This window comes from Drosophila virilis, chromosome 3, assembly GCF_030788295.1.
Source record: "Drosophila virilis strain 15010-1051.87 chromosome 3, Dvir_AGI_RSII-ME, whole genome shotgun sequence".
Classification (NCBI taxonomy): domain Eukaryota; kingdom Metazoa; phylum Arthropoda; class Insecta; order Diptera; family Drosophilidae; genus Drosophila; species Drosophila virilis.
The window spans coordinates 20,884,958-20,912,317 of NC_091545.1; the positions used below are offsets into that span (position 1 = coordinate 20,884,958).

The 27,360-nt window shown below is 39.4% G+C and overlaps 2 protein-coding genes across 5 annotated transcripts in view; one reads left to right on the top strand and one right to left on the bottom strand.

The window, feature by feature from the left end:
- On the top strand, positions 1-26,113 carry knrl (knirps-like). Of its 4 annotated transcripts, none has more exons than XM_015175964.3 (4): positions 1-1,271; positions 3,647-3,716; positions 20,359-20,436; positions 22,940-26,113. In XM_015175964.3, the coding sequence occupies exons 2-4, from the start codon at positions 3,690-3,692 to the stop codon at positions 24,797-24,799; spliced, it is 1,965 nt and encodes a 654-aa protein (XP_015031450.1). In that variant the 5' UTR covers positions 1-1,271; positions 3,647-3,689; the 3' UTR covers positions 24,800-26,113. The 4 variants fall into 4 exon arrangements, with proteins under 4 accessions (XP_015031450.1, XP_032290408.1, XP_032290409.1 ...); XM_032434517.2 differs by having other exon boundaries at positions 1-922; XM_032434518.2 differs by having other exon boundaries at positions 1-297.
- The window catches only part of LOC6624448 (uncharacterized), a 169,918-nt gene that overhangs the window by 102,335 nt on the left and 40,223 nt on the right, over positions 1-27,360 (bottom strand). The window lies entirely within an intron of this gene.

Here is a 27,360-nt window from a genome sequence, read left to right on the forward strand (position 1 = left end):
TTTGCAGAGGCCTCCGAGTCAGCAGCCGCAGCCGCAGCAACAGCAGCAGCAGCCGTTGCCGCTACCAGGTGCGGTTCGGTATTTCGTAGCCGGAGCATTTTGCAGAACTGTTTAACATCAGTCTTTAGTGATAGCTCGCGCTTCTTGCTCGCACGCTCGAATCGCATGTCGCACGCTCGCACGGCTGCGTCGTCGGCTTTTTAACGATTACAATTTAACGTGCGTTCTTTATCGATAAACGGTTGTCGCATTTTCATCGATATATATCGCGCTTGACTTGTCCACCATCCCGCCCAAGTATGCAAATCTGCAAGTGACCCCAATAACAGTCCAATTAACAGTTAAGAAGTTAACATTGAGTGCCGCAAGTGATTTACATTTCACACCTTTAGCACACACATACATGATAGGCATAAAAAAAAAAGAAAACAGAGGCGCGCGCTTGTTCGCCATTTGCCCAGGCCAAGTCCAAGTGGCTTTTCACCAAATAAAGGTGTGGCCTAAGCCAAACAACAACAACAAATGCACTTGAGAGTCAACTGAACACACGTCAAATATAACTCATCTTTCACTATGTTCTATATAAATTAGACGGCAGCAAATTGAATGGTTACACACACGCAGATACCGAGTGTGCTATATACACATACACACACACACACTCACACGCAAAGGCACACTAATGCAGGGAGCGTAACGAACGCGTGTTTGTGTCAGTTCTAGAGTTAAGATCGGTATATGTATGTGCCTGCGTTGCTATAAGCATGTGTATATGTACATATATATGGCTGAGCTTCACGCTCGTCTAAAGTTCTAAAAGTCAAGTGCAATTTAGCAACGACAAACAACAACGACAGCAACAACAACAAAAACAACAATTGCTAAAATACTGTACGCTCAAGTGACGTTTTATTGGCGCAAGGTGAAAAAAATAGTAATAATAAAAAAATAAAAAATAGAAATAAACGACCAGAGAGTTCACAATGTGCACACATAACAAACAACTTAAATGATTTTTCGATTTTGCCGTAACGCAAAAAAACAGGAAAAAAAATATTAAAAAAAAAAAAAAACAAATAGGAAACACAACAACAACAACAAACTGCAGCTCAGTGCGCTATGAAAATTTGTAACTGAAATACGTGAAAAATCAACACACGGAACGCAAAAAGCGCCGAGTGCATCGCATCGCAGCTTATTCAAATTTGGATTAAGAAAAACTATTTCAACTGCTCTTCGGTGCAGTTCAAAGGCTCACATTTCTTTATAAGGTATGAGAGATGCTACGTTTTGTAATTTCTTAGTCTTCTTTTATGGGGATGCTAAACAGAACCAGAAACTTTGGACTCATTCATAATTTGCCAGGCGGGCAAGCTAGAAAAATGAATAGCTCGACAATAAACAAAAACTAAAAGCTACTATCAGCTATTAACATAACCATAATACGACTTAGAGCTGAGGAGTCGCAGCCTGGCGATAAATTTTGATTAGAAGTCTGTTGGGGCTGAGTTACGAATGGAACATACTCGTGCGAACGAATTGAGATACATTCATCATACATATAAAAATAAAAATAAAAAAAAAGATGCCATGGCATAAAAATCAAACATGTGAATTTCATTAACGTAAAAATTCAAAAAGAAAACAAAACACGAGTAGAAGATGGCGAGCAGATAAAAGGCAAAACGGACAAACTGACTGACAATTGAGGATTGGTATACATGGTGAGAAAGTTGTCCGTTTTGTTGGACAGTGCTTTTTTAGTGTGGCTATAAAACAGCCACCAACAACAACAACAAAAACAACAACAACAGCAGCAGCAACAGCGACAACTGAAATCGACAAGGGCAGGCAAATAAACTTTACGACTATGTAACAGAATCAATGTAAGCCAAAAGCTCATACACTGTTCAAAACAGCACCCAAGCAATAACAGTTGAAAATAGTTATTAATAAAAATATGCTGCAATCTTAATTCTTCCAAATTAAACGCCAAAGAGAGAAAGCTTAAATTATTTCTGATATCTTCATCGTTATGTGGCATATATTTAGGTGCTCCATATGCAAAAATAAATCAATAAATTGCAATCATCAGACTTTACTTGAGATTCCTTTAAATACCTTCGTTTATCAGTCAACTGCAGCAGCTTTATTCCATATTTTTAATGCAACTAGTTTGGGTTTTAGTCGTTTTTTGCAGTGTAACAACTGCACATGTTTACTTTATAAGGTAAATAGCATGTAAGCGTTATTTGCTTGAATTTGTTACACAAAACTTCGAACTATCGACTAGCCTAGAATTGTAATCAAAGAATTTGCCTTTGTAGACGTAGATGACTTGGATGCCGCTTGCATGTGTCGCAAATATTGACAATTGCCCCACAGTCATTACAAGTGATTTGTGGGCATAAGTTCTGCAAAGTGTGCACTTAACATGCTATGCATAACCAGTGCAAAGCGGGTATATTGGTTAAACATAAGATAGGTGTGGAAAAGAGCGCATCAAAGTTTCGGAAAAGCAAGTTTGATTGAAGTCTTATACAGAGCTAGCAAAAGAGCAAGCAATTGTAGCCAAAATTTATATATTTATTTTTAATTTGATTGCTAAAGAATTGTTTAAATGATAAGAGTACACAAGTTAATGTAGAACACGTAGCATACTTTTTAGAGTGTGCCAATAATTGAGTGGATTTAAAGAAAAAATTGAAAAGCTGAATTCTTAAATGATATATAAAAATGTAAAATAAATATTTCATTAAAAAAATCGTCTGAATGGCATCTGCCGCCTCTGATTCATGTTCTCTATTTAAAACCTTGAATTATGAAATAACTACAGGGTAATTGTCAGTAGAGCATATTTTAAATTGTTGATTTTTAGTACCAAAGCAAAAAGTTTGTTGCCTAAGTCTTTTGTTTAACTGCAAGCTCCTAACTAAATCATAAAAGTAGAGTGTTTAGTCTTGTTGGCCAGGTGTTTGGATGGATGCTGCACGACAAATTAACACATCAAGGTCGTTGTTGCGCATTTGCAAATGTTGCTGCTGCTGCTGCTGCTGTTGTTGTTGCTACTGCAACAGCATCCTTATGAAGGCAAGCCGGAAGACAACAATTGCTGCTTCCTATTGCATTCGTGGTTGAAGAGGGAGACAAAGTGTGAAAGTATTTAGTACAAACGTGTTAACTTGTGCACATATTCAATGCAAATGTGGCAGTCGCAAGCAATAACAACAAAAACAACAGTAAACACAAGAACAGCCAACACCTGTTGGTCACACATGGTCAGACAGTTGACCAGGACCGCCAACTGACCGACTCACTGCAGTTGCTGGACTCCCCCCAGAGCGACAAGCAAAAGAGCATCTTCTTGCCTTTCAGCTCAAATTTGGAGCAACAGCTTTACCATACTTTACAATTAACATTTAAGGCGAACACAACGGACATAAATTGTGTTTATGGGTGCAGCAGCATTTGCATTTTATATTGTAATAAATATTGAAATTATGATTATTACTTGGCACACTTAAAAGCCAAATGGCAGCAGCTATAAAGTCTTATGTTACCATCTAATTTATCATTGAGATATATATTTTTATATGCATATATATATATATACACACATTTATTTATTTGTTGTCCTCTCTTGCAGCACACCCTATTGAGCTCAAGAGCTCAACGTAAAAGCATCTCCAATGATGAATCAGGATAATCCGTATGCGGTAAGTCAAGCTCAAAAGTTCCCGCTTAATATTATAATATATGCCGAATTTATAACAAGTCGATTTAGCTGCCTGTAAGCTCAGCCGTAAAACGACGCAAATTTTAACACGAAACCCCACGCATGATAAATGCAGAGCGCCAAGTTTACAATAAAACGAAATAAGCACAAGGGTATAAAAAGCCAAAACGATTATGTTGGGTGAGCCGACGATAAAATACCCCTTTGCTTGAATCGAAAAGTATCACAAATTGACAAGGATGAGTTTTGACGTAAAATTAAATGGGTTTTCTGTATAAACTTAAAACGTTAACTAATTCAGATATTCCTAGCTGGCGGAAACCAGGTTCCAAATGAGTAAGATTAGAAGGAGTAGTTTCAATATCAGTCAGAGTCAATTATGCTCAGCTTAGTGCACTTCGTAAGCTGAATCTTTGGAAAGACTTGTTTTATACAGTCAGAAATGCAACTGTAAATACGAGCCAAAATTATAGGGTATACAAATTGCATACTTAACAAGCTAAAAAGTGGAGAAGCTGATATAAAAACAGCTAAATATGTTTGTTTTACGAGCTGCATAGCCAAAAGCCATATTAAAACAATTCAAAAGCACAGGTTATTTTGATATATAATACACGTGCATTTGATAACAAAGGAAATTAACAAAAATGATAAGCTGCTGTGTTTTGTTTACGTATCATTGATAAGATAAAGGCAATGAAAATTTGAAATCAAAATCAAATACCAACAATATCGAAAACAAAAGCGCTTCCGCATCTCGCAATTGGGCGCAGAAATTTATGAATTATGAGCTTTTGGAAGCCCGTGCATAATTACCCAACATTTATGGAGGGAGAGAAAAATTCATGATAAAACAAAAACATAGAGAAAAAAAAACCTAAACCAGTTTACACAACAGCTTGAGGCGAAAATATTTAAATGATGTCATAATTTTTAGAAAAGAAAAAAAAAACACATACTATGTATAAATATAATAATCATAATACACACTACACACCACACACACACACACACACACACACACACACACACACACACGCACACACTTCAATGCTGTTTGATCTTCATAAATGGCAGCTGCGACCGCTTCACCTGTTTTTACGAACTTTGATTTTTTTTCGTATTTTTTTTTTGACTTCATGTCAACTTAAATTAATGCAGATCAATTAGTTAATATTATTAAGCGGCTCGAATGCTAAAAACTGCGTATTTAAAATAGATTTCTATACAGAAATTTCGAATGGGTTCAAAACCACGTAAGTTGTTGCTAACATGGCACTAAATGTCAATATTTGAATATTAAATTTTATTTAAGTGCGTTTTTTATGATCCTAAGCCGATTTTCGTTTTACTCCAAAACAGTCGGCGGCAACAGCGGCGCGGCCCCTAGAAATGAGGTTGCCAAAGAGGCGGGCCTGCCATAGTGTTAATTAGTTGAAATGTGAGACGATAAACTAATGTTTAATTTAAATGAATCTACCAACAAGAACAAGAACACTTTAACGATTCGGCTACAGATTTAGTCAGAGTTCAGAAATATGTATGAGCAATAAGGGGGAACTGCGATTATGATATATGAGACAAATAGATGCAGAAAAAGTTATAGCCTGTTTTTTTTTTCTTTGTATACAAAATTGTTAAAAGATTATAGATACAAGGCATAGAAGTGCATTACAACATACACTGTTTTTTCTTATAGAAGCTATATAGCAGAGGCATTCGATAAGCTTCCCAATCATTAATTTTATATCTGTCGATTTTGGTCACGATATTAAAAAAAAATTAAAACAAAAGCAAATTTGTAAACGGTGTTTTCTATAACGTTTTAATGCTATGCTAAGTCGATATTGGTTAGGTCATTCTGGTATATAAGGAAAATATTGAATCTCTTTATTGACAACACTAGCCCTCTCTATCTATCTATCTATCTATCGTGAACAAGTTAAAAGAAATGTTTCCTTTACAAGACGAAATTATGCCAGCTTTATAAAAAAAAGTAAACAGCAAGAATGTCGCTTTAATAGAAAGATGAGTATTATACGCATATAACAATAACATATAACATAGTCCATTAAAACACTTTAATAAACAATGTGCAGTGCTTGCTATTTGTGGACTAACTATTTTTAATCTAAACTTTTGTTTCTCTGTGCCTATACACAAAGAAGCTGCCTACGATAGACACCATCATAACATTGGCATAATCTGCAATTTAACTGTTGTTGTTGTTTCATTAATTTGAATCCAAATCCGTTTTAAGTATCTTAAGCAGTAATTTAATTGCAGTGCAACTTTGTTAGCTAAAGCTGTTACTAGTATTGTTGTGTTGAGACTAATATTGTTGCTAATCAAACGTAAATGTTTATAGATGTGAACTGCCACGCCCCTACGGTATGGCAAACAAAAGACTTAGACAACGAACTTAACAACTGGTGAAAATCAACTAAAATTCATATTGGCAGGTACAGAGAAACGCATTACAATGTTGAGTTGTGTGTGCGTGCGTATGACTGTGTGCAGATGTGTGTGTGTGTGTGTGCGTGTGTGAGGCCTGGCCGGACACTTGACTTGGAATTGACTTGGTGGCTTACAGCCGCGCAACAGCAGTGGTGGCTTACAGTCAAATGCACTTCGACTCCGTCGCACGCATCTGCAACTCCATTTGCAGCTCCAACTCTTTGGCATCTTTTCTATTTGCATTGGACGAGGCTGCTGCCAGTTGTTGCGAGTTAATGCTGATGCTGCTGCTGGTGCTGGTGCAGCTACCGCTGACCATTTTGGTCATAAACATTTGCGTAATGGATTTTTTCATATTTTGTTGGCCGCTGCGAACACACAAAGTAAATTAATTACGAGCTGCGGCGGCGGTGGCTCTGGCAACATATTTGCACGTTGGAAAATTCTTGCTGCAGACAAAAAGTTATAAATGCCTAAAAATAAATAAGCCAAAGCCATGGCTAAACATGGCCAAAATGCAAAAACAGAAGCACAGCTAGCAAATTAGCAAAAGCCCAAAAAGCATTTGCCGCGCTCCAAACACACACAAACATACAAAATGTAATTACAGCAACTAACAGCAGCAGCAGCAACAGTTGTTGTTGTTGTTTGAGTTGTTGTTGTTGTTGTTGTTGCGGCTGCTTGCAATTTTTGTTGGTTTGCGGTTGTAGCCATAGCCGGTTGCAATTTTTCACATGCGTAGCCAGTTTTGTTAGCTCTGGAGGAGCTGTAAAAGTTGTTCCGTCTCATTTGGCTGTTGTTGTTGTTGTTGTTGTGGGACTCCTTGTTGGAATTTTTGCTCGTGTGGTGTACATGTTGCGGTTGATAACTCAATTAGAATGTTAAATTTATGTTCGCCACAAGAAATTAACTTGCAATTAGAAAATGCTTGCAACAAAACGAAAGACTTAGGACACGAACTTGATATGGTAAAATTTGTTAAGAATAAAAGAAGATAAAATGAAAAAAAGAGAAAAAGCGAGACTTACTGCAGTCAGCATCGCACTTTGTAATTAAGTTACAAAGCGCATGAAGTAAAAGAAAACAAATTGAAATAATTTAACAAATGGACAAACAGGACAGACAATGTTGCAGCTGATGATTTGTGTTGCATAATTGGCCAAACAAGTTATAGGGCAGCCCGAAGTCGACTCGCCTCGCCCCGTTTCGTTTCGTTCCGTTTCGTTTTGGCTAGACAAGTCTATTGGCCTGGCCAAAAACTAATGATGATGATGCACTGCACGCATTTGCACTATTTATAATTTCGTGAAGGCAGCCAGCAATGTACAAGGCACAAGGCGCAGGCACTGTCTGCGGCGCATGTGTCTGGCGAGTGCCAAAAGATCAATGATCAATCCTGAAGCTAGAGTGAAGCTCAAGCTAGAGCCTGGGCTTGATGACTCTACTAGAGAAGTGAGTTGCATGGCTGGCAGCGCGCAGACAACTTCATTTATTTGCAGATACATTTCAGGCGCCCCAAAATGCAGCCAGCGTCTCATCCTGTGGCAGACATCATTTGGAGTCTACTTTTTTTTTGTTTATTTTTTTTTTGTGCCTTTTGGCAAACAACTCTTTGATTTGGTGGGTTGTGCCTCATGCTGTGCATGTGTGTGTAATCAGTTCCATACGGCAAAAGCGAGCGAGCGATTTTCTTTGATGATTTATGCGCGAAATTAGCGAACTGAAAGTCGTTTCAACACACAAATGTTGCACAAATGACTCAGGCAACGAACTTGAACGAACTTAAGAACAATTACACTAGTTTTGAAAAGAGCGCACACTTCCTCTGCTCCGCCTCAAAGATGCTGGCCAAAAGCACATGCATCAGAAGTCATTATATCCGCCCGCCGTAACTAGCGCTACAAACAACAACCGGCTAACCTTGACAAAATCCTACACAGCTGAATGCATTAGTAGTTCAAAAAAGCAAAAAAGCCAACAAAAACAAGAGAGGGGCAACAAAAAAAGCTAACTACTTGTAGGCAAAGCAAAGTACCGACAAAGTACCGAAAACAAAACGCTATTAAACTTCTATTATTTAAGTACCACATTGTGCACTGATACTGAAAACGAAAACGAAACGAAACGAGACGAGACGAAACGAAACAAAAACGAAGAAGACCAAGAGCGACCCGGTCAGCAAAACGATAATGAGGCAGCATTGTGCTGAGTCCAAGTCTTGCCCGTCTCCCCACCTCTCGCCAATACCTAGTGTTCGAATCTCGAGTACTGTACTGTCGACTGTAGCTAACAGAGCATAAATCCCAAAGCCAAAGTACTTTGCAAATTATGCAATATTATGTAATTATACAGACAATCAGCTGCCTCAGCAGGGTAGTGGGAGCGACAGAGGGGCGGCTTGGCAAAACGCAGCGAACTCTTAAAGTTCGTTTTTTTTTACTTTTGTGTGTGTGTGTGTGTTTATGAAAAGCAGCCGCAAAAGTTGAAATGTGAAAATGATTGAGCGCATTATTTTCAAATTAGCGCGTGGCTCTAATAGATAAGACACGGGGCGGAGCAGGGCGGAAAAAAGTACTGCCAAGTACTTCCATGCCATGCTTCGATAGCAAACACCTTTTTATATGCGCCTAGTTAATAGCAGGCGCGTGGCCTTGCCAAGGTGTTTGTGGTGTGTTATAGGGCTTGGGCATCGACGACCTTATGGAACATATGAAACTTAATTGATTTTAAAGAAACTCCAATATAGAGCGCTATAATCGTCAACCTTTACATTTTTTTTGCTTTTTGCGTTATAAGAACATCTTTTTTATTAAGGATGTACTATACATTTTAGTTTTAGAACTAAGAATTAGATGAAAAAGGAAAATCTTTTGAGAGAGAGCGCAGACATTTTGGCCGTATTAGATGAAAGCTCTTAAGTTTACCTATATATCATTTGTAGATCATTCTGTTAGAGCACACAAGGTTCGTCTATACGCTCAAATCATATTTAAGTATCGTAATTTTGTTGTTGTTGCTGTTGTTTTTATCTTCGCCCATTGCCTTTGCTTTTGCTTTTGCTTCTGCTTTCGATTTCAAGTTCAACACTTGCCAGCCCGCCAATGTGTTCCGACTGGTTGCCCCGCCACTTTATTACGTGGCTTGTGTTGACTGCCAACTGTTGGCGCCTAGTCTCTTATATATGGGGGGCAACATCGGGCAGGTAGCTTTCCTCAAAGAAGCGTAACATAAATGTTATAATTTTGGTCTGTAATAATGATAATAATGATAATAATAATGGTGCAGCGGCGAATGTTAGCCTTAAGGTCAAGGTTGTGCACCGTTTATTGGAGGCAACTTTGCGTTGTGGTGTTTGGTAATGAGCTGCCAAATTGTTAGAATTGTGGTTACCAGCTATTGGGAGTCAAGACAACAGCAACAACAACAGTATAAAGCATTCAATTAATTGGCCAGCTGGCCATGTTTATAGAGAATACTTAAATTGAGAATCCAAATGCGACGACCTCTGCACGACTCACAAGCGATTTAGCGCAGCAAATTGAATTAAATTTATATAAATTGCATACAGTCAAGTATTTACCTATCTATCTATCTATCTATCTATTTATATATCTACTCATTTAACTATATAGCGTATATTATAGCAGTAACAACAACAGCAGCAGCAGCAGCATCAGCAGATGTCCGCTTACATTAGACCTGAGCAATGAGCCGAGCAAATTGTGCCCATTGTTATTTGTAAATCGCATTGCGCTACTAATAACAAATGCGAGTTTTTTGCTTTTGTTATTATTATTTCTTTATTTATTATTATTATTGTTTTTGTGTTTGCTTTTGTTTTGATTGCTGCACACGTGTTGTGAAGCCCAGGGATGAGCATTGTGAAGCATTGGCTTCGACCTTCAGCCTAGCTTGCCAAAACTCAATATAAAAGTCTTCAAAGAGTTACCAACAAAGTTCCATTGATATCATCGGATATCATTTGGCAAGCGCAGTTGCCTCTTCCCACGCCCAAAATATATATATTCGTTAGCTTAATTCCATTTTAATTAACAAACTTTGTGGAACAAGCGAAAACTGGGTAGCAGCATGTACAACTTATTTAATGGAACGCAAGACTTTTCGGTGGACTTTATTGTTTAACTCAAGAATTTCGGCTAAACTTTATACATTTTGAGCAAGGAATATGTGTAAAGTATTGAAAAAGAAGCCACACACACAAGGAATTGATCACGCTGTAATGTTCATTGCCAAATTTAACAAAATTGGGCCATCTCAATTCCCATGGCATGAAATGCTGTTCACTTCTTTCTGATTACCATTTAATTATTTGCTATATCAATCAACTCCAAATTCAAAATAATTTTGCATGTTCCCACGCCGCCCAAACAAATATAAAATGAAAATGATAAAATAAAACTCAAATTCAATTTTAATTAGTCGCATTACGTATACGTAAATCTGTGCGCTGTGTGGCCGCATTGGCGAGAGGCCAGGGATGATAGTCAGCGAAAATACTTAATAACAGGCAAGTTGCAGCAAATTTACACCAAGACAGGACTGAAGCGGACAGAGACCGAGACCGAAATGGACGCAGGGCAGGGCCAGGAGGTAGCTTTCTATGCCGGGCGAGAAATGATTCATGAACTGAGCCAGAGGCAGAGAGCGAGAGTCGCAGCAACTCTGTGACTCCGCTGGGTTTTTCGGTATTGCCTGGTTTCGTTGCGGCCGCGCGTTTTTCGCTGGTTTTTGGTATATGTGTGTGTGTTGGGATCTGGCCAACGTTGTCTCGCCATGGCGCAGACTATTAACTTTGAAAGTTGTTTAAACAGGCGATGCCAGCAGCAACAGCAATAGCAATAGCAGCAGCGGCAGCAACCTCCACCTTCTACTTTTTGCATTGGGCGAGCATCGTTGCAGTTGTTGTTGTCGTCATCTGCTTTGCTTTAGCATCAGCCTCTCCAGCGGTTGCAGTTGCAGTCAGTGTCATCGGCGGCGGCGGCGGCTCGTGGGAATTGGATCATTAGAAGCAGCGAGCGGAGCAGAAGTTGGTCAACTAGTGTCGCGTCGCAGTCGACGTTGACGTCGCTGCGAACGTTTTGCATGTGTTTTGTTGGTTGTTTGCTGCCAGTGTTGCCACCGTTTTTTTTTTTGTGTTGCTTGTTGTTGTTGCTGCTGCTGTTGCAGCCTTAAAGAGGCGCGATAAGTAAATGTGTCCGCGTCTCTTTTATTTGCACTTGCACAGTGCACATTTTTTTTTTTCGTTTTCATTCGTTATTGTTGCTGCTGCCCAGCCTGGGCGACCCCAGCGTCGTTGTCGTCGTCGTTGTTGTCGCAGTTGCTGTTGTTCCTGTTCATGTTGTTGTTGTTGTTGTTGTCGTTGTCTTTGTTTGTTTATTTGTTTTGGCTTTTTGTTGTGGCTGCTCTGAGCTTTGCATGCGATTTATTTGTTTGTTGTCTCGTTGTTATCTGTGCGAGTTTTTTTTTTTTTTTGGCTTTTTTCGGCCTCTTCTTCGCCATCGTCTCCCTGTTGCTGATGTTGTTGTGGTTATTGTTGTTGTTGTCTGCTACTTTTCTGCACTTTTTGCAGCCATCGCCTGATTTCGGGAGTCAAAAGTCAATTAAATAAGAGCAGTGCACAAGCTTGTACTTGTTATTGTTGTTGTTGCTGTTTTTCCGTATTTTTTTTTTTTTTTGTTTTTCGGAAAACGAGCAATTTGTGCAACTATGTGCCTTTGAAGGCGCTATGGGAACCATTTCACCAACAACTTGGCAATTGCTACATTTGAGAATTTTTCGTGTTGATTTATGAAAAAGGTGGCAAGTTTGTTGCCTATGTCTTTTGTTTTTGTGTTCGTTTTTTGAGTTATTTATCAGCAGGAGTTGAAAGGAATATAGGACCGAGACGGCGAAAGCAAAACGTACGAAACTGGGCGAGTTTGTTGCCTAAGTCTTTTGTTTTTAATGCCACAATCTAAAGCAAATGTGTCCTATATAAATGGGAAAGCGTCAATTTCTAGGTTCTTGATGTGTCATAATTGATTTGCTTTATACTCCAATCATGTCCGTCCCTTAATGTATTGCTATGCAAGTTGAAAATATTTTACTTTGTTGAATTCAACTTTCTACAACTTCCTCAATAGAAAAACAAATTGCTAATAAATTACTTGAAGAGTGACTAACTATAAGATACCCTCTACCCAGCTCTAAATTGCTTCAAGCTGCATTTTTAATTATATACACATTTGTTTGAATAGTTTTTGCGTTTATTATCTAAGCGTTATTAAATGTCCAGGCCATAAACAGCGCAAGCTGAGGATAGCTTTTAGAAAATAATTCTAGCAAGATTATATAAACTGCCTAGAGTCAGAGATGTCACTATTTTAGCACCCCTTTTATCCATTGTGAATGTGTACGTGGTATTAAAAGAAAGAAAAAATAAACTTCAGTAGTCAACAATTAGTTTCCTCGTGTCGCATTTGCGGCAGACACTTCACATCACTTGACTGTCGTTTGTCGTTTGTCGGACCGTCAACTGCAGCACCAGGCAGCACGAAAAAAATAAAAATAGTATAAAATAAAATTATACAAAATGCGATTGCACAGAAATCATGAGAAACGCTCCCAGCACAGTTATCGCCCCCCTGCTGCTGCATTTAGCCAGCTGTCTGTCTGACTGTCTATCAGTTTGTCTGGCAATCGCGTCTCTCTGTGTTCGACTGGCTTAAAGCTTGACGTGCTGAGCTTTGAGTTTTAGCCCCTTTTGATTCGCATGTGTCAAGTCATTGGCATCTAGTGCAGTTAAATGCTCATTGAATCAACAGGCAGCAGCTCCAACAGCTCAACCGGCCGCCAGCTAAAGGCAGCAATACAATTTTATGCCAATTCATGGCCGGGCATTCAAAGTCACAGCAGAAGCAGAAGCAGCAGCGGCAGCAGCAGAAACAGCGGCCGCTGCAGCAAAACCTTAAATGCAATTTCAAAAGCGTTTACTAATTTGTAAGCCAAGTTTTCAAGCCCTTTTTTTTGTTTGGTTGCGCAGACTTTTCACCTGGGGGCGCCAGGTGGCTTCGACAGGCCTGTCAATTGCTGGTCCAATTTGCAGCCAGCAAAAATTTAGTGGCTCACACACGTTAAGAGGCGCACGCGCGCTCAAATGTCAAGCCAAACACTTGTAGCAACAATTGGCACAGGCTTTGCCTGGCTGCCTGGCTGCCTGCTTGCTTGCCTGCCTCGTTTGCCTAAGCTAACATTTAAAATTGTAACAAATGCCACAGAGCTTGGCGAACGTGTGGCTCCACGCCAAAACAGGCACAAGCAACCGAGTGGTTGCACCACCACCAACACAATCACCACAAGCAGACAAAACTCTGAAGAAAAGCTCGCACATTTTGCACGCATTTGCATAACAAGTAACGGAAGAAGCAACTCAATATAACGAATTCTTGAATACTCTTACTTGAATACTGAAAAATATATATATATCTGATTTAACGAACCTAATTACAGCTCTTAAAACCATTTTTTAGTGCACAAATTTACGAATTATGAGAAACTTATATACCCAAGATGTATTTTCATTCAAATGTGTTTTTTTTTATTTAAAGAATACATCTTTCGATATTTTTACAAAGCATATGTGAAACGCCCAATACCCTATTTATAAAGTTCATTCGTTTACTTGCTGAGAGACCCACACTCTGTTGCGTCGCGAGGTAAAAATTGTTTTGCAAATTTGTCTTGGTAAATCATATGTGGACTCGTATTCTATTGAAAATAAGACGCTGCATTTAAGCCGTTAACGTATTCTGTCAATTTTTCAGCATAATTTTAACCGTTTGGCGGATGGTCACAAATTTTAAGCGGAAATTGCACAAGCACTTGACACTTGGCACTTGGTACTTGGTACTTGGGCGCTTCATTCTGGACAAGTAGACAAACAGTGCAAGTGCATTTAAATTTCACATGAGCTCATAAAAATAGTTACAAATTAATTATAATGACAAAGACGCAGGCTTAAGATGGCAACGGTGGGGCTTGGGGTGGGTTGCAAATGAGCCCGGGAATGAGCATGGGGGAATGCAGTCGTAAAACAACAATAACAACAACAACAACAACATATGAGCACATTATAAATCTAAACATTTCCTGCTTGACAGCTTGAAGAGCTTGCAGCGAGCGACTGAGACAGCAACGATGATGCTTCAAGTCACAGCAGCAGCAGCGGCAGCAGCAACAACAACAGCAACTGCGATAAATATTAAAAACTTTGCTTTTCATCATCACAGTTCATAATTATAGTGTTTTAGTTTATGTAGTTTAGACAGCAACTTGACTGCGAGCGGCAGCAATTAGCTAAGTACAAATCAAACGAAAGACTTAAGCGACAAACTTGACAGCAGCTTCTACAGAATGATGAATGCGCCAGTTCAACCAGGAAGAAGGATAAAATACACACACACACACACACACACACACACACAAAAAATCTCTGCTCGCATGCACTCGTCGATTACAAATGAAATCGAACCATTTGTCAAAAAAAAATAATATTTCAGAATTTTTTTTGCAGCTTAAGAATTTGCCAAACTGCGCACTCAAAGTGTAACAAATAATAATTTACACACTGCAATAGAACTGAGAATCTATGGGCAGGCAAATCCTTGCCTATGATTGATCACTCCCCGAGGGCTAAGTTGTCGTTTCGTTAAGGGCCATGGAAATGTGTAAAAATTCTTCTTTTATTATTTTTGTGTATATTTTGCCTTAGCTGCAGACCGTCAGACAGACGCGATGCGCATTTGACAAATTGCTCGACTCGTTGGCCAGGCCCGTGACTAAGCTCGTTCTGGGAGAGGCCACAGATCCGGGCACAATGCGCAATGCCCAATGCGATGCGTGTGCAGCTGACTAAAGGCCTCAAGTATTTGTAGCGCGGCAAAAAGAAAGCAAACGGCAAACGTCCAAAGCGGCCAAATGCCAAACACGCTATATAACAATTTTGACAATTTTTAGGAGGGTAACCATCAAGTTTACATAGACCATGGCTTCTGATATATAAACGGGTTCGCATTACAAACATGACTCATCATGACTTTGTGGCCGTTGAAGATGCTACAGCTGCTAGCAGCTGGCTTCAAAGCTGTTCCAACTAGTTTTCTATAGTCTTTGAACATGTTGAACAAATAGCGCAAATATGTGATTTGGGAAAGTTGAATTCAATGAATACACTGGAAAAAATTTGGAACACCAGTTAAAATCATTATATTCATATTTTATAGGATCCATAACATTAGGTATCTTCCAATTGGATCTGTAAACTAATCTTTCTCTCTCCTTACATTCCGTTCGTTCTGCTTAGCTTTTGTTTTTCTTAATTTCCTTCGTTCTCTTATCATCCCTTAACAGTTTTAAATGAACTTTTATTAGTCTCTCCCTGGCTTATTAAAGAACGCACAAATCACACTCGACTCCATACTATAATTGCACTACGCAAAATCGTGGATTATATTTTAAGCTAAGTTTTTGTTTTCGCAGTGCTGCCACAAGGCAACTCCAACACACTGTGCGCGGCCGTCTTCAGTGTCGACGAGTCATGAATAAAAATTAAATGCAAAAAAAATAAAAATAAAAAGCAAAAAACTAAAAATAAAATAATAATAAAAAAAAAAAAAAATAGACAAAAACTAGAACAATTTGTTTTGAGCATTTTGCGCACAATGAACAAAGCGAGGCAATTGCTTTGTGCATGATTTCATTTTAATTAAATTATGTTTTTTTTGTTTTTGCTTCATTTTTTGCTCTTGCGCTTTTTATAATTGCATGCAAACAATGCGAGACGAGCACATGGCTGACTTTTATGGGGCCTCGCCCCCGCCTGCTGCCCGCTGCCCCCTGCCGCACAGCCCAAGTGTGTAGTCTTGTGGATGTGCAAAAAATTTGTTTGCCATGCAGCGCATTTGGTATTACGAGCAGAATTTGTGGCAGTTGTACATGTTGCCAAGGTCAAGTTGGGCAATTATCATAATTTTTTTAGTTTGCTGTTTTGTTTTTTTTTTTTTGTGCTGCGCTTATTTGGCTAAAAACGAAGCGGCGACCACGTTAATGGCACTTAGCTCAACTGCGAGACGATGCGCTGAAACTGGAGTAAACGTGCTTTTAATTTAATAATTTTTTTTTTTTTACTGAATTACTTTTAATAATTTCATATTATAATGAGCTTGAATTTTTGATATATCTCAATATTGCATCATCACAGCCAGTGAAATATTAAAAATTCTACTTGCTATTTTTGTTTGACTTAAGGTTAACAACAAACGACCAACAACAACAATAACAACATTAACAATAACGAACAACGGCAGCAGCAGCGATAATTAATCACATACAAAATCAACAAGATCCAAAAATATATTTATGTGCTGTCAGTTTTGATGACGACGCGGGAAATTTTTGCCAAACTAATTGAATTAGCTGAACCTTGTATACCCTGTTTATCCTTTAAATGACAGTACCAAAATGTTGTGCACTTTCGATCCAATTGTGCATATTTATCGATATATCGATTTACGCATAATCAGTGATAATGCTTATCGACCTATCGCTTGAAGGATGCACGATCTTAGTCCTAACGAGATACTTATTCTTGCAAATCAGGCATTACTCCTATGTGCAGGGCATCTTTCGGCTGTGCATTCCCGCCCAAAAACAATTTAATGCATACGAGTTTTTATTTTTGAGGTATTTTTCGGAGTATTCGGTACTTTTTCTTAGACAAACTAGTTACGCGCAAAATATACCAACTAATTAAAATAAATTGGTTGCAGCTGAACTCATCAATATGCCGCGGGCGGCGAAGCAGGGTGCTTGACAAATTGCAGTGCTGTTGTTGTTGTATTTTTCCTTTTTTTTTAATTTTTGCTTAATCTCCAGCAAAAAAACAAACCAAGCGAAATATAAAAATACTTTATTATGCATACAAATTCCAAATACATTGTTAAAAGTATTTGTTTGCTTGGCGTATTTAATTTATAACACTTTCACTTAATAGCCACTAATTGTGGCTTTAAGATGTTGGTAGCTTGGCTCAGTTTTGTTTTGTAGAATTATGCAACAAGCGAAGTTAATAAATTTCTTGAAAACCTGTACCCAAATTAGTGGGTCGCTTGAAAAGATGACCAAACAACGGTCTGTTTATAATGAAGTCATTCGATAAATATGAACATGAAACATGATATGCTTAAACAGTGGCATTAAATGAGCTTTTTAGAAGTATTTGATTATTCATGAATATAGAATTTGGGAAGGTGGCAAAACTTAAAATTAAGTATAATATTTAAAACAAAATTTGGATACAAATTTTACGCTGTGACTGAAAAATAACAGCTTCTATTGGGTTTTTGTATTCTTGATTAGCGCTAAATTTCTCCACGGCCATTCGGTGGAATTTGTCTATTCTCTTTTTAATAGCCATTTGTCTTTTTGATAAAACTACTCAGAGACGTGTCCTTGATGAAACGATGCAAACTTAATAAAATATCAAAGCACCTCTGGTTCACCTTTATCACATAGGCTCTCTGTCTGTCGCTTTCCCTTTTTTAGCCCTAATCAACTCATTTATCATTATTATTGCATCTTATGCTTTAAAACCATAGTACAATAGAATCAACCCACGTTAAAGTAAAGCTGTGCTGGCTTATATTAGGGTAAACTGAACTCGCAAATCATTAGCTGACACTTCAAATAAATTGAAACACAGCTCTAAACAAGTTCAGGCCACATGCAGCTGATCGAATCTGGTAGCCAGTATCGTCTACTCGTATCATCATATGTGATATATGCATATATAGCCGCATATTGTGTGTAAATCAGACAAACGCTGGCTTATCCCCAACGCAAAGCTAACGAACCGCAGCCAAGAGAAACGTTCTGTGGCTCTTTTTCTCACTATTACTGCCCGTTCTCTCTGTCTCTGTCTTACTCCTTCTAGCTTTTAGTAGCTAGTGTCACTTGTCTGTTGTAAAATAAATGTTTATTGCTTTTTAATATTGCACATTGTCTGCATAAATTTCACGCCGGACAGACGAACAGGCAGCTCGCAGCCTCTGCAACTTTGTTATTATTCTCTCTGTTATTTTGTTCCCCCATTTTCTTGTTTTATTCTTCTTTTTACTTTGTGATTTAAAATCAAACTAAATCTGCTGCCAATCCGCTGGTTGTTGAAACTTGAAACTCATAATTTTTAATTTATTTTATGTGATTTTTATTTGTCGATTAATCCAAGCAACAACAACAGCTACAGCGGACCCGACGACGCTTTATGAAACCTAAACGTACAAAATTTATTTCCTACCCAGTCGGAACAAATATGCGATGCGATGGGACGGGACGGGTTGAAGCTGAGGCTGGGGCTGGGGAGCCGAACTCAACACATAACACGAAATCAGATTAGCATGTTTTACAGGCCGAACAAGCCAAGGAACTGAGCGAACTAAGCCAATTGGTATGGTGCATTCTTTTAAGCCTTACTCCCGCCCCCCCTTATTACCAACCCCGCCCCGAAACGGACAGCCCACAAAGTGGGCACAGTTCGTAGGTTGGCGGGCCGAAGACCGGGTCCTGGCCAAAAGTGAATGTGTTGAATGCTTTCTCTACTTTGTAATGTGCCAATTGTTTGGACAGATGGGAAAAATTATTGCCGCGAATTGACAGTGGGGCAATTGGTGCTATAAAACATAAATCCCAACCAAAAAGTGAACTGCACTCGGCAGCTAACCCGAGTGCTGAGCATGTGCAGCTGTAGCCACCTGCTGTAGCCACCTGAAACAATTTCGCTTTAATGAGAGCTACTAAAGATAGAAGATCAAACGATCCTTAAGCAGCGCTTGTTATTGTGTTAATAATTGTATTATTTATGGCAAATTATTGTGAACGTTTCGATTTCCCATGTAAATTTTGTAACGGTGAATGTAGCAATCGGATCGAAGTGAATAGATTTTAGTATTTAACTGAAAATTATATGAACATACAAATTTTAAGTTGAGATTGCAACATGATTTAAAAAACGAAAGGCTTTAAAAGATTGTGCCAATCAAAAAAAAACAAATAGGTTTATTAGCGTGCATTTCTTCGATTTCTGTCGTTTAGTCAGTTAGTCAGTGGAGCAGTTAGTCATTCAGGGACAAAAACTTTTACATACATAGCACATTTTTATGAACTATTCGAGCTCCCAATCGACTTCCTTCCAAAGTCTCCCACGGCTCCTTCTACAACTTTGCGTGTGTGCGTGTCAACCAAGTTTTGCTCCAGTTAAAGCTACAAGTGCTAAAAACAAAAAAACGAAATAAACGTAAAACTGTGACCACAACGTTGCCGCCAAGATCCAAGCCCCAAATGGAAATGCCAAACGCCCCAAACCCAAATAAAGCACAACAAGGCGACCCCTAACAGCAACAATGATGGCAATTTGTTGATAAACATTTCGCTCGCAATAAATAAACAAATATACGAGTGTGTACCTTGGCAACAAGTTGCTAAGGTCTATTCCGCGAGACAGTTCAAAGGAAACAAGAGGCGAGATTGGTAACAGAAACAGGCAAGCGCAGCACAGCACAGGCCATATAAATGCAAATGCTCTACACGCTGCTTGTTTGCTCGCCTGCTACAATGTTCGCAGTGCTCTGGGGCAATTTTTCATTTGATTTCATCTTCATATTTTATTATGCTCTCCAGCCAGCCAGCAAGCACCGGCAAACCAGCTACCCAGTAAACGACGGCAACATCGTCCACTTCCATTTCCATTTGTTGTGCGGCTGGTTTTTCCTTTGCTTTTCTTTCTTTTTTGTTTTGTTGTTGTTGTTGTTGTTGTTGATACCAATTTTGCGATATGACAAACTATGTTTGCATTTTAATTTTTAATGCGTGTGAATTTCGCTGGCGGCGCACTTGCTCTTAGTTCTGTTGGGTTATGGAGAGCGCAAGATGCTCGTGTCATGATTTGCTGTTGCATTTAATTGAAATTTTATGAATTTATTGCATTTGTTTTTGTTTTTTTTTTTTTTTTCTTTGCACGCAAGAGCGAAGACAGAGACAGTTAGAGAAGATTTAGAACATGCCAGCTAATGTCTTATATCATTTTATGCTCCTTTTCATTTCATGCTTTTCAGATGAATCAGACGTGCAAGGTCTGTGGTGAGCCGGCGGCTGGGTTTCATTTTGGTGCATTCACATGCGAAGGTTGTAAGGTGAGTACAAGTTTCTTATTTAATAATTAATAACTATTTTGAAATATTATCGATACATTAGTTATATTCGATCGATGCATGATATTGATTTGCTATAGTTAAACTACTGATATTTCACTATATGTAATTGTTCTATCGATACTTGTTATCGATAAAACAATGCAATTTATCGATTCTTCTGAGCACAAGATATCAATCAAAAGTACAAGTGCTATCGATAGCAAAGAGTAATTTTCCATAGAAATAATAATAATAATCGACGCCTCGGCGCCTCCCTGCCAATATGAATAATAGTTATCGATCGCTATTGGCATTCCATAATAAATCGCTAGCCGCATCGTGACAAAGCCGTAGAGTAAATGGTGCCATACCAAAACTGGAATGTTGAGTTCATTACGAGCAATATCAACCGAGCACCAAGAAAAACAACAACAAAAGCAACAATAAGATAAACGACAACAAAGAACGCCTCAGGCTAAGGTCAGAGTTAAACAAAAAGAGCGCTCCACAAAATGCATAATTGATTTAAACACGAGTACTTTAAATGCCTTTAGGAGCACAGGCAGCTGGATGAAGAGGACGTTGTAGGATTACTTGATTTTAATTTTTTTTTTTTTTTTGTGGCTAGAAGAGAAAGGTCAACTAACGTACAATTTGTGGGTCAACATTATTTGATTTGTGCGCCATGGCGTGGGCCGGCTAATTTGACGCCCACCAAAACAAAAGACTCCCAAAACGAACCAAAGCGCGTCGCTTCAATAATGGCGATGATACTGATGATGATGATGATGATGATGCAGCAGAAGGCTAAAAGGCATGAGAATACTTAGTGAAGAGCCAAGAGCAAAGGGTAGACAGACTCTGGTAGATTTCGACAAAACAAACAAAAGTGAATCCGCCTTGGCGCACAAAATTGTCTGTAAATAGCCGGCGCAATGAAGTTCGTCCGGTTCTGCTGCTGCTGCTCTTTCAAACGAAACTGAAAGCGTAAACGTATAGCCGAATAAGAAGAAGAAGAAATCGAGAAGAAGAAAAAAAAAAGAAGATAAATAAACATACATATACGAAAATCCCCCCATTTCCATTTCCGACCCAGTAATCTTGATGCCCAATTAACCTTAAAAGTGGATTTTCGCATTGTTTCTGTTTCTAAGCGCGGTTCGATTTGCGCGTCTCCACACAGCAACTCGAACTCGAACTCCACCTACGACAACAACTGACTGAATACTAACAGACATGACTGTCCCACTGTCTGTCTTACTGTCCGTCTGTTTGGCTGGTCGACGGACTGTCTGACTATTCGTCCGTACGCCAACTTGATTGCCAAGCTGCGCTGTGATTTACGTTCAACATTGCAACTTGGCATAAGTGTTGCACAGCCTATAACCTTTGCAACATGCTGCTGCTGCGACTCGCTGACTTTGCCACAGCTGATGGCAGCAACAGCAACATGTTGTAGCCTTTTTCGTGCCGCATTGAATTAAATTGTTTGTTTGCTTTGTTGCAATTGATTGTGGCCCAGCCAACGGTTAATGTTCCACTCGTGGGTGTAGGTGGTTGTGGCTTTAGCTGTGGACGTGGATGTGAACGTGGATGTGCACGTTGTATGTCGATTCGCTTCTTTTTTTTTTTGGCAGAGCTTTTAAGATTTTACAGTATCAACACCACCAACAACAGAAGCAGCCGTTGATGAATCATCAGAAAATTTAATGAGATATTATGGTTGAATGACATCACGGCTGAAAAGTCTCTGCAGTCGAGAGAGACATATGCATAGGGAGAGAGCGAGGAAGAGAATTAACCAGCACAAAACTTTTAAAAGAGCCGAGAGTGTTCGAATACTGACTAAATATATACATAGAGAGCTATACGATAGTGTTCCGATAATAACAAGACATGGTCTAAGCTCCTGCACAATTTAATGATACCCCCTTCATTCTGTGAGTACAGGGTATCGAAATACTTGAACTTCAAGGGTCAACAAACAAAAGTATCGAGTATAGGTATCGAAGCCACACAGAACCAAGTAGTGGCGCCTTCTATGTGAGTATGTGTGAAAGGAAAGCATGCAAGGTGCACAATAAAAGTCGAGAAATGAATGTAAACACGAGCTGAGTTTAATGTAAAGATACATTATATCAATGATAAAACAAATAGATCAGTAAGAAAAAAGGAAGAGGAAGAGTATCTTATGGTAAACAGATTTTTAGCTGAAGTTGTTATTGAGAGATGCGAATGAGTCGAACGGGTAAGGATCGCGTGCTTAACATGAACTATCGCTTAGAAATCTATCATAAGATGGTAATAGGTTAAAGTACGAGATTTTATAAGAAGAACTTTGACTATTGACGGACATTTGTATCAGATGAGTTGTCTTGAAGTCCAGATTATTATGTTTACTAAAGAAAGAGGTTTCTTAGAAAATAATAACATTCTCCATATTCATAAGTCCTTTGAGCTGTATATCAGACTAATCTTACATTCTATCCTGCTCTACTTGCAGTCCTTCTTTGGCCGCTCGTACAACAATTTGTCCTCCATATCGGACTGCAAAAATAACGGCGAATGCATCATCAACAAAAAGAATCGCACGGCTTGCAAGGCCTGCCGTCTGAAGAAGTGCCTCATGGTCGGCATGTCGAAGAGTGGCTCACGCTATGGCCGACGCTCCAACTGGTTCAAGATACACTGTCTGCTGCAGGAGCAGCAGCAGCAGGCGGTCGCGGCGATGGCAGCACACCACAACAGTCAGCAGGCTGGCGCCGGAGGCAATGCCACCGTTGGAGGCGCATCCAATGGCTGTGTCAAGACCATGGCGGGCGTGTCAGCGCCTTCGGCCGCTGCTGCCGCACTGGGCATGCTGGGACATGCGACGGGCGGCTATCCGGGTCTGTATGCGACGGGACCACCGCGCAGCAAGGAGGAGTTAATGATGCTGGGACTAGATGGCAGTGGAGATTATGGCGGCATTAAGCATCCATCGCTCGTCGCTTCACCTTCGGTCAGCTCACCGGATTCGCACAACTCGGACAGTTCCGTGGAGGTGAGCAGTGTTCGTGGCAACTCGCTGTTGCAACTTGGTGGCAAGCCAAATGCTGCGACTGATGGCAGCCAAGCTGGAAGCGGCACAGCGCCGGGGCGACCGCCACAACTGCGCAAGGATTTGGCTCCGTTTTTGCCCTTACCATTTCCGGGGCTCACTTCGATGCCCGTGATGCCACCGCCTGCATTTTTGCCACCCTCGCATTTGCTCTTTCCCGGCTATCATCCTGCGCTGTATTCCCATCACCAGGGTCTGCTTAAACCCACCCCCGAGCAGCAGCAGCAGGCGGCAGTCGCCGCTGCTGCAGTGCAACATTTGTTCAACTCAAGCAACGCGAGTGGGCAGCGCTTTGTGCCGCAGCTGCATGCGACGGCGCCATTTACTGGCCACAAAGAGGAGGCGGCTCTAAGTCCCAACCACAGCAACAGCAACAACAATAATTTACTGCCCAATGGCAGCAGAACGGCGACAAGCTCCGCTGATGAGCTGACAAAACGTTTCTACTTGGATGCGGTGCTCAAATCACAGCAGCACAGTCCACCGCCGCTGGCGACAAAGTTGCCACCGCACAGCAAGCAGGATTACTCCATATCGGCGCTGGTCACGCCCAACTCGGAAAGCGGGAGGGAGCGTTTGAAGAGCAGGCAGAGCAACGGCGAGGCGGATGATGAAGAACGCGAAACGGCCACTGGCAGTGATAAGGGCGTTAAGGAGGAACTAGAGCCAGGAGAGGAAGATCAGGAAGAGGAAGATTTGGTGGTATCCATGACGCCGCCACGATCGCCAGCCCAGCAGCAGCCGGCGCAATTAGTGGATGTCCATACAGCAGCGCAGGATAATCCCATTGACCTGAGCATGAAAACCACTGGCAGCTCCAGCTCCAGCTGCCGGAGTAGCAGCAGTATTAAGAGCAGCTGCCAGGAGGCAGCCGATGCCGAAATCTACAGTGATAACGAGGCAGCAACTGATCAAGCAACAGCTGATGAAGTCCTTAATATAACAGCAGACGACGAGGATGATGAGGAATCAGCCCTAGCTGAGCTCGAGGATAACAGCACCACGGAAACGGTTAAGACCAGCATAGAGCAAACCCACAAGCTAAACAATAACATAAACAACAACAATAGTAATACCAACAACAACAACAACAAAGGCAACACTAGTGATAATGAAGCTAACGATAGCATCAAACGCAAATTAAATGAGCTGATGCAGGAATCAACTAACTCGAAACGTTTGCGTCTCAGCTCGCCGGAACCACCCAACATGGCCGTTAAGGTGGCCACGTCAACGGCACTCGATTTAACCACCAAGGTTTGAGCTTAGCCACGCTGATTGTTAAACACACTCGATAGACGACATGGCGGCAATCGGTCGTTGGGCCTAACACTATGCAACAAAATTTGGTAAAGACAAACAAATGTTTATCATACTTAATATACAATATCAATTTATATTTCTTTTGAAACATTCTTTAAACAATACAATACAAAAATACTTATTGAACTTTGGAAGGAGCTTCAAATATCTGAAACAACTTAAGCACATTTAAGTTTTACTTTTTTATCATACAGTTTCCCCAAAACCAAAAGTTTATTTGAAAAATATTTTTATACATTGAAAAAAGTTTTACTTTGCATTTAAGCACGTTAAAATTGTGATAAGAAAAATATAAATTGAAATTGGAATCGGTTTCAAAAAAATTAACAAATAATATTACGAAAAATATCAGAATAATACAAATAATATAATATACATTTATTGATAAAGAATGTTTAAAATGACCAAAAGAATTAATTGCATAAGTTTTGTTGCATAGTGTTATTAGAAGTATGCTTTAGGAAACCCCTGACCCTATCCCCTCTCCACATTCCCATCTTCCCGCTATGCCAAATACAACAAAAAATAATTCTGCGTTCAATGTTAAGTTTAAGATTCGTGCCGTTTGTTTTTATTTTATTATTATTATTGTTTTTTTTTTAAGAATATTATCACATCGTTTAAAACAACTAACGAAATGGCAATAATAAAAAAAAGAGCCGCCGCATACCCAAAATTAGCATTTGAGATCTGAAAAAGTATAACAAACGGCGCGAGTCGAGTTCTTAATTAGATGCAACGCATTAAAAGCAAATATTTCGGTTGAGCAAAATGATATGTGCGAGTATTTTAGAACGATGACAACAAGGAATGAAATCGAATCGAGACGAATCGAATCAATTTGAATCGAAATCGAATCGAAACGAAACGAGACCAGCCTAAATTGTTGCAAAATTATGCAAGAGAGGGCTTATCTGTATCATTTGCATAATATAGTAGCGGAATTGTTAATTTATAAGCTACGTTTTTAGTTTTATATGTATAGCATAATATACTAATTATATTTATACGAAACAGACACACACATACACAAACACACACATATACATAAATACAATACCTAAAGTTTCTTAATAGGCATATAAATATTTCAAGTATTTCATAGCTTAGAAATTCTCATGTTAATGTGTGTAGAAATTTATATGAATATATATATATATGTATGTATAAATTTAGCGAAATTGAACTTTAGACTATTGTATTTGATTGCTTTAGTTATCGAGTTATTAGTCACAATTAGCAAATTTTTATCTTTAATATACATATAAATAAATAAATAAATAAAATCAAAGCACCAACTTGTATTGTATAAATTATTATTCTAGACTATTTTTTGCTGGTATTTTTCATCTGCTTTGTAGGCAAATTGAAAAAAAAAAACACAAAAAGAAAACAATAAAACTGAGAAATGAAATGCATGAAAAATACTATTGATATTAAATAAACGCAAATAAATATTTAAATAATATGATTTTGATGGGCCTTTTGATGGGTTTCTGGGTGCGTTACGGCCTATAAGAAACTGGGTCAAAACGCACATCAATATATACATAAGAATGTGAGTTAAGCTTCAGGTATTTATCGCTGAAGATGCTACGACACCTGGGAAACATTTATAGCTCTGAGCTGGCCCAGAGAAAGTGGATCATAAAGCGATTAGAAGAAGGTTATCAATATTTCGTAATTGTAGTATATTTATTTATTGGAAAAATTCTTCTTTAAGAAATTAAATCTCAAAAGTCTCAATTTGCCACTTAGAAAACTTGCAAAAGGAGACTTTCCTTAACTTTTTGCATTTATTTCGTTCTTCTGAAATAACTCCAGTCAAACATAAGACTTGTTGTTGAAGTTTTTTCTTTCGGTAATAAAATCTAATTTGCTGATGATTTCGATGAGCTGCTTAAATTAGAAATAGACAGGAATCTGAGTTGCTGTCGCTTTTATCTGCAAATCAGTCCCCAGACACTCGTCAGCAAGTGCAAACTGCAGTTCGGCGAAAACAATTCCCACACAAAGCACCGTGTGGATCTTTTTCTCAGCAGCTACACTCAAAGCCTACAGCTAGAGCTACAGTCAGAGCTACAGCTTCAGCTGTGTCAATGTGCATACCAAGAGAGCCAATCAATCCGAAATCTATTTCAATCAATCTTTGCGTAATTGTAAATACTTTCAACATATTTCGCTTTGCCTGCGACTGACAGTTGGCGCGACGAGTTCGCAACGAGTCGACGGTAAATGGCGCGAAAATTATAGCAAATGCTTCACGAGTGTAACAGAGGGTACGGGGCATAGACTATATAAGACCTGAATTCGTTTCTATTTATTTCACACTTGAATTGATGCGCTGCAGCGATTGACATTTTGCAAATGCTGAGCTTGCTCGACTCTTGCTAGCAATTGGCGACGGAGTGTGGAGGAGCAGAGCTGCGGGCCGAACAAGACAGACAGAAGCTGCCTCTGGGCCCCATTGGGTGCAGGCTTGGCCATCGCCGTAGACAAGG

Excerpts from the sequence above, each read along its gene's own strand:
- knrl (XM_015175964.3), top strand. The coding sequence starts at position 3,690 with ATGATGAATCAGGATAATCCGTATGCG. Across the intron at positions 3,717-20,358 it reads ATCAGGATAATCCGTATGCG|ATGAATCAGACGTGCAAGGT; the intron begins GTAAGTCAAGCT and ends CATGCTTTTCAG. Across the intron at positions 20,437-22,939 it reads TCACATGCGAAGGTTGTAAG|TCCTTCTTTGGCCGCTCGTA; the intron begins GTGAGTACAAGT and ends CTCTACTTGCAG.